We start from the raw sequence: 19,256 nt of genomic DNA on the forward strand, positions 1-19,256 counted from the left end.
CAGATTACAGCCCTAAGTGGTATTGCTGCATGCTGAACTTTTCAGGTTTTAATTGTACTGAATCCGTGAAACATTTTCGCCAAATCCTGCTGTGATCTACTTCGCCTGCAACCCTGATAAAATTTGACGAGACTCAGAGGGCATAACTCGGAGAAAAAACATGATCCTTTGAGCTGCTACCACCCCTACTCGAATGCTGCTTACAAAACCACATGGTCGCTATATACAACAGAGAGACAAGAGAAAGAGAGAAAACAAGCCACCAGTCTGTAAATCGCTTCAAGTTGAGGTGCTTTAAGAAACAGAGAACACACAAATAACGGCACAGAAATACTACGCTACTTCCAGGTTCCTTGGCTCCTTCTATCTAATCAAGCCCCCCTCCCCCTCTCTAGACAAACAGACCACAATACATACAATAAAAGAAAAAAAAAATCAAAGAGAAAGTCAGGCACAGTAACTGGATACACCCCATTGCTCTGGTGATTGAAGCGCAATGATCAGCAGCTTTGGATTGGAGGCCCAGCTCCTGATTTTCCTCTATGAGCTCCTGTGAGGGTAAGCAGTCGGGCTAGTCAGAGAGACCTCTCTGCATGAGAGGAAGGGCACTGCTCGCCTTCACCTGACTGTAAGAGAAGTGGCCATAAAGAATCAACCTCCTGCCTAACGCTCCACGCTGGGTGCATTTCTGTAGGCTCGGCTGTGTGCTGCCAACAAGCGCCTCAAAGTCCAGATGTGGAGTCAGATTTCCTCGGCTTATGCATCAAGGTCTGGAAATCTGACAGGAGGTGACTCTCCAGAAACATATTTCCCACCTTTAACCAGCCAGAAAGGGAGCGACAATAACTTTTCTTGCAACCTTTTGTCACATCCAGTCCTAGCTGGAACGAAGACATGCAGAAAAGATGAAAAATAATGGGAGAGGAGATGATCTGAACCTTCCACGTGGTACAGTTTGTTTCTGGAGATTAGAAAAGGCTGAAGAAGCAGAGACGGGATAGTACCTCCTCTATTGACTGAGCAAGGACTCCACGCTTGGGGCAGGAGTGACCCCAGGAGCAGCCATGGAAAGTGGTGACCCATATTCCCAAGGAAGCATCCTTTTAATAGCTCTGATTTTATTATTAGCTTATGAGGGCTCCTGCTCAGTGGGGAAGGAACTTCAGGAGCGGGTGAGGATGATATTGGTTATTTGAATAGACTGAGTTCACAGCGTACACAGGCATGGGGAGATTTTGTGCTATTCGACAGCCCCTGTATATAAGTAATAGAGATCTGGATCTGTTGCCCTCTTTCTCCAGAAGTTGTCCATGCATCTGCCCTGTCTGTGAAGCCTACTGCCCCTGCCCTTTGGACAGCTAGAGGTCTAAGGAGGCAGCCCTGGCTACAAGGTGAGAAAGTCTCTTGAGGTCAGAAGGGGACCCAGGGAGGCAGCTGGTCTCTCTAATGCGTCGTGCTCCCAAGTTGCTCTTGCTACTGCCCTAGTAGAGTGGCCAGTGCAGACATCTGTAGACACCATTCTCAGGTGCTGCTGCCTCATGTGGGGAAGGTGATTGGTGGGTGGTGACGGGAGGGTGAAGGTGGGGTGGAGGGTGAGGGTGGGAAGTCTCCTATATGTATGCTGTGATGCTTGAGACCTGAGATTCAGTTTGGTTTCTGAACCATACAAGACCCATTCTCCTCTCCAACCACATTCTTCCTCCTCTTTAACTTCCTCCTTCTCTTTCCTCCTTCCCCGGCTCTTTCCCCACCCTCATTCTCATCGCCCCATCGCCACAAGGATCCAACTGGATCAGGCACTTACATGTGTCTGGTTTGTGGCAGTTGTGGCCTTGTCGGAAGTACTGGGGGTTCTCAATGACAGGAATACGGGTCATGCCGATCACCACCGTGTCTGGGCCAGCATCCAATGATGACGGCGTGGTGATGCCATGGTTGATATGATGGAGAGGGCTGGCGGAGTCCTCCTCACCGCTGATCACTGCCACCGGACCTAAAAGCATCACACAAAAAATCATCAGGTATAACAATGGAGAAATGAGAGACTTGGATCCCCCTATTAATTGCAATTCATGGCTCATTGGGGTTAGCTCCATCAACTGGGAAAACATTATGTCCAACTTCTTGCATAGGGTTAATTATGCAGGGACGCTCTCTGATCCTGAGTGATCTGTTCTCCCAGATAACACATGAAGCGGAGGGATCCATCAAGTTCAGAGGCACCAGTCTGCTAATCTTCAAGACTAATGCCCTCTGCTTCCAGAACAGCTACAGTACAGACCCCAGCCCTGCTCTCGGGGGTAATATGAGATAGTCCAGTTCCTGGTCAAATACTACAATGTTGGCCTGATGCTTCCTAGGTTTCTAATTTATGCTCAGACCATCTCTCCCACTTGCTTAATCTCTCAACTCCACCCTCTTCTGGTCCAACCACACCCGCACTGACATAAACCTGATGGCTCCCCAAGGCCAGTCGTGGAGGCCTTAGGCAAGCTCTAGAAGGAGGCAGAAGCAAGGTCTGCACTGAGCTGTGTCAAGCCCAGGTGATTCCCTCCTGAGCTCTAATTTGCCTGTTTTCTTCTCAAGTACTTTTGAATTCCCATTCCCCATCTTGTTGCTCACTCACAGGGATGTTTTATCGATCCCACCATCCAGACATAGTGAAAGGTGGCAGGCCTAATGGAGAGGCCCAAGTCCTCTTGCCACACTGTCCCTCTAAGCAAGTGCTGACCCTTGTTGCTCAGCGGGAACCGAAGTGGTGTGTGACCTGTTGCCACAGTCTACTTAGATGACCATTCTATGAAAAACACCCCTTCTCTTCTCCCAAGATATCCAAATACCCAGCTCCACAGCCACCTTTAACATCCCAAACCTCTATACCCTCTCTCCTTGTAATTCTCACATCCCAAACACCCACACATACATCCCTGCCCTCTTGCAAAGACTACCCACTAAACCCCATGTGTTCACACCCCCGCAACCACGCATAACATGCACATACAGACGAGAACAAGATGTCCAACTCCACACAGACACGTGCCATTTCCCAGATGCACACTGATGCCCTGAAGCTGACGTTGAAGCCATGTCCTGCTTCTCAAACCACCAGTATTTTACAAGCCTCAGTTATACTCTGATTTTAGGGGGCTATTTTTTACAATTTTCAATGAGGGAATGTCCTCAAGGCCAGACACCTTATGAAACTTCAGGGTTCATTATGAATGTATTTCCCCCTATTAATCCCACCGGCATGACCCTCCACCCTACAGCCCCGTCTGTAGGCCTACAATCCCAAGCTCTGGCTACCTCTCCTGTACAAATGGGGGACCCTGAAGAGCTTAGGAAAGACAGCATTTCATTGCAAGCCTCTGCGAGGATGCACTCCTCAGATCCCTAATCAAACACACAGCAATTTATTCAGACACTGAGGGAAGAAAAATCCCAGCCAGCTGGAGACACTTCTCTTTTCTTTTCTGGAAGCTGCCAGAGGCTAACAGTAGGTCAACCCAAGATGAGCAGAGCTGCTGCATTCAGGCTTTAAACCCATTCAAGTTATCCTGCCTTTTACCTGCGCCACGTAGAAAATGTCTCTCTCCTGTCACTAATCTATTTCTAATTGCACAATTACTTTATTATGTGGTGCTAGTAACAAAGAAGAGAGTCTTCAAGTCGTTTTACTCTCCTGGAGCTTCTGAGCGGATCCAGAGAATACGGGCTCCGCTCAGACATTCTGACTGCATTAATCTATTCTAAAGCTCGCTCATTTTGCAGACTTCAAGTATTGTTTGTTCTTTCGAGCGGGACATAATAAAATTATTGTGTAATTAACGGATTCCTGGCAGCTGTGACAGGTGTTTTAGTCACAAGGAAAAGTCTCTCCCTTTATTGTGAGTCTCTTTTGGCAGGTTCGTGCCGGTTTTTTTCTTTTTTTTGTAGTTATTTTCAGAACCCGGATAATTCTCAGCTCCTGTGACATTAGAGGAAACAGAAGAATTCAGCTTCTGCGCCTCATGCTTCTGTTGGGAGTATAACTGAACATAAGCAGCAATCAGGTGTTTTCCGTTTGCATCGAAACTAAAAGGCATTCAAAGGACAAACAAAAAGTGCGCAACTATGAGCGTCTGCATGTGGGCGTGCATGTATGTGCACACTTGTTGTGGACCTGTGCACAAATGGCAGGTGACTGCATGCAGCAGGAAGGGTGCACTCTGGGGGTAACCTTCTCACTGAATGCTGAGAAGTCAGACATGAAGAGAAGAGGCTGGCAAGCGCTGCAGGCACTAGCAATGGGTGAGATCCACAGATTTCCATGACCTCAAAACTGTCCTCTGGAGATCTGTTGCTTCTATTTAAATGTCTCTACCCCTAGGGCTTCAGCCACTCCCCTTACAAGATGGATATCCTGCTGATCTACCTGGTTGGTCATAGATGTTTCCTTAGAATTTGTCTATATTCCCCTTATCTTCAAGACAGAAAAGAACTGGAAGAGGACTCCCAGGCTATCAAGTCCAGACCCCTGCATTGGCTGGCAATGATTTATCCAAGAAATCACTGGTTCAAACTCTCACACACAACTGCAAGACACAAAAAAGGATATGCTTCGACCCCGCTGCAACATGCCACAGGTAACAGCAGGGGAGATGAAGACACTGACAATGCCCTGCCGCTGCAACAACAGAAGTAATTGGCTAATGTCGATTCAAAGGATCCTAGAAAGAGGACCCTGCTCCCACTCTATAGAAGAAGACAAACCCCCCACAGTCCTTGGAAGTCTTACCTAGAAGAAAAAATCCTTCCTGACTCCAAATCAGTATGACCTTGAATGGAAGAGCAAGGCTCACTGAGTTTCCATCCCATTGCTGCTAGCTCCTGAGCTTTGGTTTTTCATCCTATACACGCCTTTATGGATTCCACACACAACTCACCCCTTCCCCACCCTGCAAAGCAGGCTGCCGCCACCTCTCCCAGCAGCACCACGTACCAGCCCCAGTTCCCCCACCAGTTCTTGCTTCACCCTGTTAAACTGGCCATCGTTTCAGTCAGCCTGAAGAGACAACAACATACGCTATGGGAAGCAACTTCACAGGGCTATGTTTGCATGGATGTTCTCCTGAACCTTTTTGCATCAGCTTGGTTCCTCATGTCCTAAAAGAGGGACCTGCTGTGGATATAGGGACATTGTGGAAGTGAGCAAAAAATGTGGTTAACAGTCATCATGATTAGACCTTATTTAAATTTTGCTATTTTGGTTATACCTATTTTTTTTTAATACAAGAATACCAGTAAACCCCACCTATAATAGATGTTATTATACAAGTCAGAAACTGTGTTGATCAATACAAAGTATTCTGATTTGTCGAGGAAAATACACTCTACCAGCAAAAGGACTTTACGACCAACATAACTGCTAGGCCTTTTGGTGGCTGAGCCATCATTAAAAGCCTCTTCTCTGCCTGAAGGAGTGTTGCCAGAAAGATGTGAAAGTGCAGACCTCAACTAAAAGACCCTTGAGATGCCTCCTCCATAGCACAGCTTCGATAAGCATTGCTTTAAATGTAGGCCTTGCTTTCTGAAATATGCTGATAAGCTACAACTTCAACAGAGGTCATAGGCAGCTGCAGGGGTTCCCCACCTGCATCCCATCAGCCCCTTGGAGAGCAAGAAAAGCTACATGCTGAAACCTAGAGAAGCACATGTCGATGGCACCTGAGCTCTGGCTTGTTCAACAGATACAGGGCCTTTGGCCTCTAAGTAACTGACTCCCAATCGATCCCATCTTGGAGGTAATGGGAACATCCCCATCCCTTTTAATGACTCTCCACTAAAATTACTCTCACCCAGTATTTGAACCGATAGCTTCTAAAGACTCACACAAAGGGACAGACTTTCCAGGATGATGTCAGGGAGCCTGAAGAAACACCTGGGGCAGGGAAGAGAAGGATGCAGAATTCAGTTCTAGAGATGGCCCCCAATTCAGTAATGCATAAAATGATCCCTAAATGCCAGCAGTTTGTCTGGTCAGTTAGGAGCATTTGTACAGTGCTTTGGGATCAATTTGAAGAGAGCAGTGGAAATCAAGTGTATCCTCTTACAGACAATAGTGAAATCACATGACATATCTTACAATGAAATGATGCTACCAGTGCATTTTGGTTTATCTCAGTGCAGTGACACAAGTGGATGATCCTGCACTGGTAGAATTTATTTAACCTCAAAAGCTCTGCTGCCAAACTCAGAATAAGCATCACCTACAGGAAAAGCAGGAATTACAAAGGATGAATCCACAGGATGGTGATGATCACAGGCTCCTTGCAGATAATATGCATCAGTCTGCCTCTGAGGACACAACCATCTTTTGTCGAGACCTAACATACACCATACCATGCTTGGTCCCCACGTGTCCAATGCCAAGAATACATAATAATGGTCAAAACAGAGATTCATTCTGGAAGCACTTATGAGCCCTGGAAAATGCACAGCTGGAGACCAGGAGGCACAGTTATCAGACTGCACACAGCTACCTCCTTCCCCATGCACTCAAAACCAAGACATCATCAGATTAAGCACAAAGCTCACAAGCAAATGTTCAAGTTTTCTCCACCCTTAGGATCTTAGGAAGGTAGGGCTGGAAAGGATCCCCTGAAGTCATCTAATCCAGCCCCCTGGTCAAGGCAAGATCATCCCTGACTGAGCCAACCCAGCCAAGTGTCTTCATTTAGTTGTTATTTTATGCTTTTCTAAAATGTCTAGGTCCCTGCCTTGTGCTTAGACATCTGCCAACCAACATATCACTCCATACCAACCAGTGACACTGGCTCTTGTGTTTTCTTTTGCTCCTAAAACCTCCCATCTCCACCATTGTGTAGCACAGGGCCATGTAGCTTTGATCAAAAATACCTTTCGCTCCATCCAAAGGACTCTCTAGAAGGAGTGACTCTTCTTTCTATCTTTTTCATTCTCTGTTCCCATTCATGCCCTACCACCAAGCACTAGAAAGTCCTGCATCATCTTGCCCCCTTCCCCAATCCTTCTCTTCCCCTTTTCTCATCAATGCTCCTTCCAGTTCTTCCCCAGAATTACTCAGATTCCCCACCCTCTCCTCCTGCTTTGATTCTGCCTTCACATCTGTAAGCCATCCCTCTTTTCAGCTGCAAAGCAGATCCTTCTTCTGTCTTCAAGTTCCCCTGAAACTGCCATCCCTGAGAAAATATCCTATCATCTTTTCTTTGTTGCGTTCCCCTGTGGCTACCCCTGTTTGTGTGCATTTGGAAACTCAATGGCACACAGTACACCTCTCTGTCTATGTCTGTAAAGTGCCTGGTAAATTTACACTGTTATATAGGCAATTTGTTATAAAAATAAAGTAAATAATAAATAGCTAAAGGAGCCCCTATTTTCATGACCACATCCTAATGGTCAATCATTTAAGGCAGTGAAGGGGTATATTTTCTGGCAAGACATACACATAGGCAGATAGCAGGCCTTACACATAACCACAGATTAAAGACGATAAGATAATGGTCACTTCATGAACATCCATAACAATGAATTCTCCAAGCAGACAGGTGCAGAGAATCAAAAACACCCTCTTGTTAGAGAGAATAACCTCTACTGAGCATCCTCGGCAGGTCAGTCAGGTTCTTTAATAGGCCTGCTCATGACTGGAGCTCGCCCAAGCTGTAATATTTTTACTGGCAGTCAAATGGCCTTCAGAAAATAGTTTTTCCCATATCTGAAAAGGGTGGGGGGGAACCCACAGTGTGTTTATCTTCTTGTCTGAGCTTTATGAGTCTCCTTCTGGTGAACCTAAGTGCCTATCTATACAATAACCGAGATCTTCAAAGCCAGCAAGAGAACAAGGGCACCCGTTTCTCATTCCTTTCAATGGCAACTGGCCCTCCAGATGTCTTAGGTGATTCTCTGAAAGCCCTGAGCTATCAGTGACAGCATATAATAATTCTCTGGCTTCATTTGTTGTATCTGTAGTTTGTAGTCTGGATGGGGCAGCAAAATGGATATGATTCTCAAACACGGTTCCAGAAGGTTTTCCCTCATCCACACTGGAAATAAGAAACAGCAGCAGAAAGCACAGGCCCTGATTAGGTCTAAGAGCTATGAAAGAGTACATCCCACATTTTAGGACATACACACCCACACCAGAGGGAACTGACCTTTGGAATGGGATTTTTGATCTGATAATCAGCATAAAAAAACTAATTGTGCCATCCAAATTCCATTGTATAATACAAAAAGCCACATAATTAACCTATTTAATTAAGGATTGTATATGACCCATAATGGGGGGGGGGGGGGGGGGGGGCGGGGGAGGAGCTCTCTCTACAAATTGGGTCACCACAAAATACATACCACATTCTGAAACAGACCTGGTTTTATATATTTTTACACACACACACACACACACACACACTTTTATATATGATAATACATATATAAAATAGAATCTATCTTGTTACATTTCTCTGGCTTCTAGCTTTGACCTCAAACTTTGACTGGAGCTTCCTTATATCAGGAGACTTCAAATTAAATCCTTTGCATCAAAGGGTCATCTCACCAGCAGATGAATGTTCCCCAGACAGACCCTTCCAGCCTTGTATATATAGTCAATTTGCTCCATCATAATAATGAAGACATTGATTCCTGCCACAGGGATCATTAAAAACTGGGGTTTGTTATAAACTGGGATTATCATCACACGTGTGTGTGTGTGGGCTGAAAGTCACACACACACACACACACACACACACACACACACGACAATCTACCAGTAATTATAACAAACCCTTTTAATAACAAACCCTGGCTTTTAACAATTCCCAACAGCAGGAACCGATTTCTTCATGATTATCATGTAGCAAATTGATTAACCCAAGTATAGCAAACATCCTCTTTTAATGAACTTTTCTTCCCATCCTAGGGGGGTCATTATAAGGAGGTAGTCTATACATACGTATATAAATCACAGAGCAAAACAGCACCAACCTGCAGCTTCCCCCTCAAAAAGGCTTAAAAAAAAATAAATAATTTCAACCTTTTGCTGGAGTTGAAATCAAACACTGACTCATCCCCCAGGAGTGAGCCCTGTACCATCAAGCATGGGAACTGAAACTCATAAAACACAATAAGTGAAAGCACAACAAATACAATTAAAAATCTGGCCGTGCTCAGAGATAGATTGTATTTACTGTCTCATAAAAAGAGTCTTGTCCTGTCAGGCAAACAAAAGGAAATCAATTTCTTAATTTTTTATTGGCAGATGTAGGCGGAGGGCCAAGTTCGCACTCGGTGCCTGAAGGCAGGGATTGGATTGGAGGCAGGTTGCCAATAGCTCCCACTTGCCCCTTTTCCCTCCTGCGAAGGGACTTATCTCCCCACCCCTTTCCTTTCCTTTTTTTTTTTTTCCTGTCTCTGGTGCTGTTGCCTCAGTCTTTCTACCTCTGATATCTATCTATCTCAGCAGATCACTGGGTCCTCTAGCCTGGAGGATTTCCTTCCCTGCAAAGTGGTTCTGCCAATAGGCAGAAGAGACTTCAGACTCCCTCAAACCCATGTGCCTGGCTCCAGACAGTTCTCCATAATGCCACTCCTGTCCCCAGCTGTGCAGTTCCTTCACACTGCACCCTCCGTCTCCTCTCACCATATTATTAGGGTTTCCCTACCTTAGGAACAGCTTCCCACTGCATATCAGCCAAGTGCCAGGCTGTTTCTTCCTCGCAGAATTCATGGTGATCAGTCATGAGCCTCACAGCACCATCACCCCACTGCTACTCTTTCTCAAATAACACTCGATGGGGGTAAGAGGTAGAACCAAAGGGACACAGCCAGGAGCACAGATGGCAGCCTGAGATGGACCCCGATTCCTGAGACTTCCCCGATGCAGGCCCAGACAAGGATGCAAGAATGGAAGCTCTTCTGGAGAGGGGAATTTGCACACTGCTTATGTTCAAAGACATTGTCCCGAACAAATCACTCCTACCTCATGCCCAGGGAAGCAGAAGAAGAGGAGAAAAGTGGCTGCATTTCACCTGGCTCTGTAGCTACTACTCCCAAACCTTCTGCCCCACGGACAAATAATATATAGTGTTAGCTACAGCTGGACCCCAGACAAATGGAGGGTTGGACAAGCAGCTCTCCTTTAATCAGGTTTAAGAAATGAGGCACACTGAAGAAGTTATCTACTTCTGGGCCACTTGCTGTGGTGCTTGTGAACCATCCAGGACAGAAATGTAAGCAGTTGTCTCACCTTGGTATAGATGCACACTAAGGCCTAGACCACCTGGCTGGGAGTGCATAAAACAAGGGAGCCATGAGGATGTACTACACAGCTTCTTGCAGAGCTAGATGAGCTTCTCTGTCACTGAATGAGCTAAAATAAATTAAGGTCTTGCCCAACTATAGACATTAATAATCCTATGGCACTTTTTAAAGGTGAAGGGGTGCTAGTTCCAGGGTCCTGCTCAAATTCTACTTCATGGACTTTCATTCCACCTCTCCAAGAAAAAAGAAATAAAAAACATCATTAGATTATATCTGGAGTTTCTTTTCTTCTCCTTTGCATCTCCCATGGGCTGTTTAAACCCCAGCAGTCCCACATGAGAACAGGCTTCATTTCTGTAGTAAGCAAATGACTCCTACATACACAAGGCTTCAAGTGATTTGGGATCCTACAGAATAAGGGGTGCCATGAAAATGGAAGTCATTCAAAGGATAATGTTTCTTTTTTTGCAAACTAATATCTTCCAATTATCTTTATTCATTCTTTTAAATGTGGATGGGATAATACACATTAATACTACAGAGGGTCATCTCACCCCACAAAGTGGCATCACCACCCCCATGATCTCAAGGATTCTTGAGTCATAAAAATGATACAGTTTTCTCCAAATCAGTCATATTCCAGGGAACTCCTCTTTTGGTACCATTTTTCCCCCCTCACCTTTATTTATGGAGTTTCAACATTAATCCTTTATTTATGGAGTTTCGACATGCACACTGAGAATGGAAACGTTAAGATCAAATCATATAAAATATAAAGTCAATGCAGACGATAGCACAAATACATAAATCCTGCAGAACAAGCAAAAGGAAATGCCTACAATAAAAAGACAATCTGAAAATTAAAAGGGGAGGCCTCCAGCAAGCCCGCACCCTGTGTGACAGCAACTCCAACTCCCCGACTCTATTGAGAAGAACAGAGAGGAAAAGTTTTACAGTATCGCCTAAAGCCCTAGGCCTACCTGGACCACATGTCTCCAAATCAGGAAGAGTCATCTAGCGGGACCGTAAACACGATACTGTAGGGTTAAGCATCACAGTGCTTCACCCTTGTATCTGAGGATCTCAAAGCAATTTCAGGATTAACTAGGGCTAAGCTTTCTCCCAGAACACAGATAAAAATATAGATGGGAATAGTTTTGCCTGTCTCCCAAGGAAATGCTTCAACCTCTGGGATGGAACGTGGCAGCTATTTAATAGCACATGGCAACAGGAGAGGAAGCCAAGCATATTTTATCTGACTGTAACTGCAGGATGGAAGACAATGTTTAATCACCATACCTTGCTGGCATTTAACTAGGACTGAGTAGCTAGCAGCGCTGTTCTTAAGCCATCTTTAGTCACTCTCCATGATTTCCCTCTCCAGCTTCCTCTGTTTACATGTTAAAAGCTGATTCTCTGCCCGCCAGGCCTGCACACGCATCCTGACATCTGAAAATCCAGCTGGGGTCTCTCTGTCTCATGCATCAATCGCTAGAAAGAAATCTCCTGTGATCACATCCTGGCATGGCAGAGTCCACGCCAGCAATATCGACATCCACAGCAGTAATGGGACCAGAAGCATGGTTTTGGCAGGCAAAGCAGCAAATCTGCCCTGAAAGCACAAGGAGAACAGGACAGCAAAGCAAGAGGAGGGGGCAATTTTAACAGAGTTGGTGGCTGCCATTTTAATTACTCAATATGTCCTTTGGACCCGATTCTCAGAGTAGCACATGTTTAGGACTTCTAAGAACATCAGGCATTTTACTTACTGAATTCCTCTTTATATGGGGAAGACAGTGGGATTTAATTATGGCACTGACTTCCCAATGAATCCAATATGAAGCCCTGTGGTAATAGCGTTGCAGGGGCTGTAGATACATGCCGTTGCTGTACCCAGCTGAAATGGGAAGACCCAGGGTGTTGCCTAGATGGGGGGTCACAGGAACCCACTGCTGCAGCAACATCTCACCGTAAGCAGCGCATGGTGTGCCAATCTCCATTGTCTATAGTACGGACGTGCTGGTCACCACAAACGCCGAAGTAGTACAAGACCCAGAGAGGGCCATGGTGTTTAGGAAACATTCAGAGGCCCAACTTAGGCATGGTTACAGGCAAACTCACAACTGCAAATGCCAATCCTCCACTACAGATCATTTCTCTAGTGGACCCAAACAGGACAGAAAGCCATTTGCTGTTCATTTTCTCAGGGCGGCTTAGATGGGGACCTGTTTGCTGCGTGTGAACATGGAAGTTCATAGAGTAGGTTTACAACCAAGATGTAGGCTTACAACTGCCATTGGCAGTCCTGCACCATTGAAGGGAATGTGTTTTGGGCTAGGGACACATGTGGAATGAAATGTCAAGCCAAGGCTACACTTGCCTGCTTGGTTAGCTATCCCTGCAGAGACTCAACATCTGAGCATGTTTTTCCAGGACAGCTAGAAGCTGGCAAGTCTGGTGGGCCCTCCACTGGTACAGGTGCTTAACACATCTGATGCTATCACCTAATGCTGCCTCTTTTCCCTCACTGGCTCAGCCTGGCATACTGGGTGCTTCAGGCAAATACACCTGACAGGTATTTTATCTGGATCTAACAGAGACTGGAGCTCAGCAGTAGCTGAAGTCTTGGAAGAGATGGGCGTAGCTGGGATTCTCAACTGATTACATGATGAATTCCTCTTCTCCTTCCACCTGGCAGCCACCACTTGCCATTACCTTAACTCACTTTCAGGCCACACTTCATCTTGTCAGATCTTCTTCACCACAATCGTGGGTCATCCTGGCCATGAGCTCCCAGCTGTGCAGCATCCCCCTGCCCCTCAGTCTGGAGTCCACACCCCAGGAGCTCAGCCATCACCACGCCAAGCTTGCTACTCTTTCATGTCATTTTTCTTGCCTCCTGTTTTTGAAGGCAGAGTCCTAATGCTGTCACCTGGAGGGCACCTTGAACTCCAGAACCGTGCACACTTTACAATGTGAGAGACGGGCAGTTGCTGGGTAAAGGCCTCAGCAGTGCCTATTAATCTCTTGGCTCACTCATCCCTATCACAGACACACCGTAAAAATGATATAAGCATTTCATTCAAACGGCACTGCAGAGGGAGTGGGATGAGAGCACAGGGCGGACTGATTTCCAGTATGTCTGCTCTTTACCTTCAGGTATAAATACAACAGAAAAATCAATCGGAATAACAGCATATCAGCTTTCTAATCTCTTCTGTTCATAAGGCGCGTTTTATACACTGCAGAACTTGCTACACTTCATCCGCACGCATGCACGCACACACACACATGTACGTGTTCCTCCTCCTCACATAAAAGCTGTCACCTCTGCCCTTGAGCACACTCGCACACGCATCCATTCATGCACGGGTTGCAATGAGACTCTTTAATAAAAGGGCTTTACGACATTCAAATACCAAATGTCACCTTTACCATTTTACAGTGGGATATTTGAGGCCCAGATGCTCAGCGAGTGGCACAAGGGTACTTCATCAAATTCACAACAGAGCCAGCACTAAAACCCAGATTCCCTGACTCCACTGACTACAGACACATGTTGTCACCCGCTTACTCACTCATACATGCATGTTTGCTTAACCAGGTGGAAGCAGGTTAACACACAGACACTTGCAGTCACCCAAACACTGGCTTACCCAGGCTTGCATGCACGTGGTGCTCATGGACCATCTCACTCACTTGTCTCTGCTCATTCACCATCATCCACAGGTAAAGGTGAGGAGAAAGACACACAGCATCTTAATGTCCCTTGTGTGACAATCACCCTTGCATTTCACATTCCAGTTGCACCATTTGTGCCCTCAAAGATATCCAAATGTGATTCTATCCAAATGCCCAAGCCATGAGCATGAGCAACCATCATAACCAGAGCTGACTGTTCAGGGCTACGTGCATGCACGCACACACATACATGCTTACGCTCACAGACACATGTGCACATGCACACACACAGACACTTCCTTTTCCCTTCTTTGTTTCCAATTTAGCATTGGCCCAAGGCTGTTAATCTCGTTCCTGGCCCCCAGCCATTGCAGAGCGCGACTGTGACAAACTGATAAACACTTTAACCAAGCCCTGACTCTCGAGTCCAGGCATACAAAGAGCTGAGCTACAGCAAAGGACTGCTTGTCATGGAAACAAGGGGAAACTTTGTACACACACACACACACACACACACACACACACACACACACACACACACACACCCAGCAGCAGCAGCAGGGGTTACACCACCTAACTGAAGACTCCAGCTCATGCACAAAGCCAGACCCCTGGTTCTGTCCCCTTTATAATCTGGTCAAAAGCTACTGCACCCACCTCTAGGTAATTAGGTTAAAGCACTAGGAATTAAAAGGTTTTAACCTGCTTAGCCTTCCCCATACTCTGTAGCTCAGTCCCCTGACTTGGTTCAAGTTGCAGCATAGACAGAGCCTTAGTAACATAAGCTTTGCCTCTGGCTCAGACCACTGGCTCATCAAGTCCATTTCCGCACCCAAGGCATCTGGTTACCTGCGAGATGCCAGGCACCAGCTGGCAGCACCAATGACCTGCAAGGAGTTGCTTATTGACACGTGGTGAGGAGAGTACCTTGGCAAAAGCAGCTCTGCTAGCGGCTATCTCTCAACCCCCGATGGTCAGCAAGCTGGTATCTGGTCTCCAGAGGACAGGGCCGTCATCAACTGACACAAAGGGGAAGATTTGTGGCATTTCTCATTATGCAGTTTTTGCCAGTGTTGAACACTCAAGTCTCCCCCCCTTACTCCTGTTGCTGCGGGCTGCCAATCTACACACCCACCATCACCTCCTCCCCTCCCCACCCAGCCAGTGTGAGATCAATCTTGGGACGTCTTGATCTACTTGGAAAGCTTAACTGCCATGAAAGTAAACCACTCGTCCTCTGGCTCCAATCTCTTACTGAAATTAGTGCCAATGGAAGTGTCAGTATCAATTTCATAATGTTATTGGATGAAGGCAAAGCTGGGCCAAGTCCCATATTCCTGACGGGCCATCAAAGTGATGGGGATTATGGGTAAGGAGACAGACAGCCCTGACAGGAAAGGCAATGACTCAAGATCAATTATACTGACAAGCCTATCTTTAAGCCACATCACTTAATGCTGACACCAGTGCGTTCTCCATGGAGATGCGAGGCCCATATGCAGAAGAGCCGTCCTCCCTCCAACGTAACCAGAGAACCTTGGAGTCCTCGGAGCCATGCATCCCTTCCCCAAAGTATCCAATTTATGAGACTCCGAAGACAGTGAGGGATTCAGCTGTCATTAGAAGCCATGCATTTTCAAGCTTCCCTATTTTTGGTTTAATTTTCTGTCAAGATAAAAAATCATGTATTTATATATATAAATTGGATATGTAAAAAATATCCCTTCCCTTGTGTTCCTTCAGAGCAGGAGAGGGTTTTCAAACTGAAGGAACGTTCAAAAACCGAAAGTACCTTGTACCACATATGCTGTTTTTCTTTTCCTACATTTTGCAAATTACTCAGCCCGAGCCGTGAAACTAGAGTGGTCAGTTCCGCCATCTGGTTCTCATGCACTAATTAATAGAGCTTGGGGGTTTTTTTTTTCTTTCCAAACAAAACCTTTTCTTTTCTTTCTGTGATGATCTCCCTTCATGTGGGGGAGAGTAAAACCATGTAACCTCTTTGTGTGGCCAGTTACCAGAGGGCTGCACATGACAGGGAGGTTATGTTTCCTATGGGCCATTTTCACGCACAATGTCTGCAGACATGCATGCACCCTCATTCATTGATTGTGCAAACCAGGCACATATTTGCACACCCAAACTTTCGAAAGTCAAACTCGGAGGATGTTTGCATTCAGGCCAGAACAGAATTTTGTTGTAAATTCACAGATTCATAGACATAGGGCTGGAAGGGACCTTGGAAGATCATCAAGTCCAGCCCCATGCCCCAGGGGCAGGAAGTCAGCAGGGATCGCAGGACCCCAGCAAGATAGACATTCAAATGTCTCTTGAAGGCATTCAAAGTGGGTGCCTGAACCACCTCCGGTGGCAGGCTGTTCCAAACCTTGGGGGCTCGGACAGTAAAGAAGTTCTTTCTTATGTCCAGCCTGAAACGGTCATGGAGGAGTTTGTGACCGTTCGACCTTGTCATCCCTTGGGGCGCTCTGGTGAACAGACGTTCCCCCAGATCTTGGTGAGCATCCCTGATAAACTTATAGGTGGCCACCAGATCACCCCTGAGCCTGTGCTTTTCCAGGCTGAAGAGTGCCATGGCTCTCAGCCTGTCGCTGTAAGGTCTGTTTTCCTGACCTCTGATCATGCGTGTGGCTCTCCTCTGCACTCTCTCAAGCTTCTCCACATCCTTTTTTGAATTGTGGAGCCCAAAACTGGATGTAGTACTCCAGCTGCGGCCTCACCAAGGCAAGTACAATGGGAGGATGACATCCTGGGATTTACTTGAGAAGCATCTATGGATGCAGGCCAGCGTTTTCCTCACTTTACTAGCCGCAGCATCACATTGCAGGCTCATGTTCATCTTGTGGTCAATGAAGACCCCCAAGTCCCTTTCGTCTGTAGTGCTAGCCAGCATAGCACTGCCGAGCCTATAAGCATGCTGCAGGTTTTTCCTCCCAAGGTGGAGAACCTTGCATTTTTCGGTGTTGAACTGGAAATCAAACCAGTCTAGCTTATTTAGTTCTTTGGAGTGATGGAAAATGAAACGCTTCTGATTTAGGGATGATGGGGACCATTTTTCTCTGTGCAGAACTCCTCTCAACGGCCCATTCTAGTGATGCCATCCTCTCCGAGCATTTATGCCCTTGCAGAATAAATATTTTTGCTTCCTGAGGAAACCAAATGTCCCATTAAATTGTGTAATGGTTTGTATCCTTGAAACTTCTCCCTCTTACATTTATTAGATTCTTCTGGGGCATAAACTTCATATTAGAAATGTCTACAAAAATAAGCAAACAGAAAATAAATCCCTTTAGACCACTCCAGCATAGTAAATAAATTGGAAGAGAAAAGAAAGCCCAGTGTTTATACAGTCTCCCCCTGCCGGTTGCCTGGGCTGGGTTGGTACAGCCAGGGTCACTGAGGCACAAATCAGGCGATAAAGAGTAGCCTTAGGAGTGTCAGGCTTGCCTGGAAGCATGGAAAGAGAATCAGCATTTGCTAAAGTAAACAGAATAAAATTGATCATAAATAAATGAGGTTTTGCAGGGCTCCAAGAGGTCACTGTAAGCAATGAGGAGAGGGTGGGGGCATGAAATTCCTGCAATACAGAAAGATGGTATGAAGAGACTTTCTGGCTTGACTTCTTTAGGTCCCAGAGGAACTCATGTGTTTTCCAGGACATCATACGTTATGGTGAGCAGCTCTGAGTCTGAGATCTGGACACGGATTATATTTCCCTGTCCAAGAGTCTAGCTGCATGGCTTTAAAAAACCCCAAGAACTAGTGATAGCACCAGACACAGGATATTTCTGGCATTTGGGGCCTGGTCTATTCAGCCACGTTTGATTTCTCCATCGCTTTCTCCAGGGCTGTCAGAAAGCACAATAGCAAAGCTGGCTCCTAGAGGATGACTAAAAAACTCTATGCTACCAGCAGGTTTCCTGCTAATCTGAGCTGAAAACACAAAACTCCAGGCACTCTTCAGCCTTACCTGGCACGTACATGGACTTTAGAGAGGGCTCTGTGGCCCGCTCTGATGGGAGGAGATAAAACCTTCAGGGACTGAGGGTGTTTGGTGCTGGGAGGTGGAGGGGCAAACCGCTGCTCCTCCAGGAATGTGATGTTACACTGAGACAACAGCCTAAATAACCCCTTTAATAAATTAGAGAGCTATTCATTTAAATGGCTTCCACTGGCCCTATGCTGCCAGTTAATCTGTAATTCAGATAGATCAGTCAGGAGGCAGGAGTCCAGAATATAAAATGATTAATTCCTCCAAGGGCTGAGGATTTCACTTTCTAAACAGCATGGCACGCGGTGTGCACGCACGCGGCTCCCACCGGAGGTCAGGAGGGAATGTCACCTGCATTTAGATGCCGGAACAAGCGGGCGAAGGCAAGGCCCAAAGCCAATCGCGACTGCACACAGCTCCAGCATAACCTTCTCGGTGAGCTCCCGCACCGTTCGCAGCCTTTCAGCTCTGGAAGCAGACTAGCACACCACCAGACAGAGAGTCTGCCTTCCCCAGCCTGCCAGGCACAGACCCAGACCTCCCCTCCTGGGAAGAGGCTTCCAGGTCTAGTGTCAGAAAAGGACACCTAAATCCAAATTGAAGCTCCAAAACAAATAGCCTGACTTTCAGCGTTGCATCCTGACAACTCCTGGAGATCTCAGTTTGGACCAATCCAAACAGCAGGTGCCCATAACCAGTGGTAGGGCAGGGATTACAATTCCTGACACTCCCAGCCTAAACCCAAACCCCACCCTGGTCCTTCAGAATATTATTTGAAGGATAATCCAGGGCTGGATTCTTCTCTGGCATGCACAAATGCAGCTCTGCTGGCTTCCCAGATTTGCATCTTGAATACTACAGCTTCCTAAGGTGCAAAGTGAAGAAGAGAGATTTGAGTCTAGTGAGCAGAGGCTGTAAGTGAAGAGGACACAAAGGGATGCTTCTTGTGTCACAGGTGCAGGGATATGTCACATGCAGGGATAAGTCACAGAAGAAGGAACACGGAAGAACATGCCAATGAATAAACTGCACAAAGGGACTAGCCAGCAAAGGGAGAGAGGAATGAGGAACAAAAGGCAGCAGGCTGAATGCGCTCTGATGAGCAAGAGTCAGCAGGTGTAGCTAAGAGAAGGCATCAGAAAGCCCGAGGTACAATCCAGCAGATTCCCCATGCAGGAAAACCAGCAGATCAGATTGCCTGAACGCGTGCATGCATGTTCGTGTCTCAGGGACGGCTGGACAGAAAGAAAGAGCATCAACTCCCAAGTGATGACAGCAAACAAGGGGAAAA

At 46.3% G+C, this 19,256-nt stretch overlaps 1 protein-coding gene across 5 annotated transcripts in view; it reads right to left on the reverse strand.

Annotated features, from left to right (window-relative positions):
• The window catches only part of NTRK3 (neurotrophic receptor tyrosine kinase 3), a 296,675-nt gene that overhangs the window by 115,356 nt on the left and 162,063 nt on the right, over nt 1-19,256 (reverse strand). For all 5 annotated transcript variants that reach the window (XM_006028277.3, XM_006028276.3, XM_025209688.1 and 2 more), the window contains one exon: nt 1,805-1,993. In XM_006028277.3, coding sequence (XP_006028339.1) covers nt 1,805-1,993 — 189 coding nt within the window. The remainder of the gene's footprint in view (nt 1-1,804; nt 1,994-19,256) is intronic.

This window comes from Alligator sinensis, unplaced genomic scaffold, assembly GCF_000455745.1.
Source record: "Alligator sinensis unplaced genomic scaffold, ASM45574v1 scaffold874_1, whole genome shotgun sequence".
Lineage (NCBI taxonomy): Eukaryota > Metazoa > Chordata > Crocodylia > Alligatoridae > Alligator > Alligator sinensis.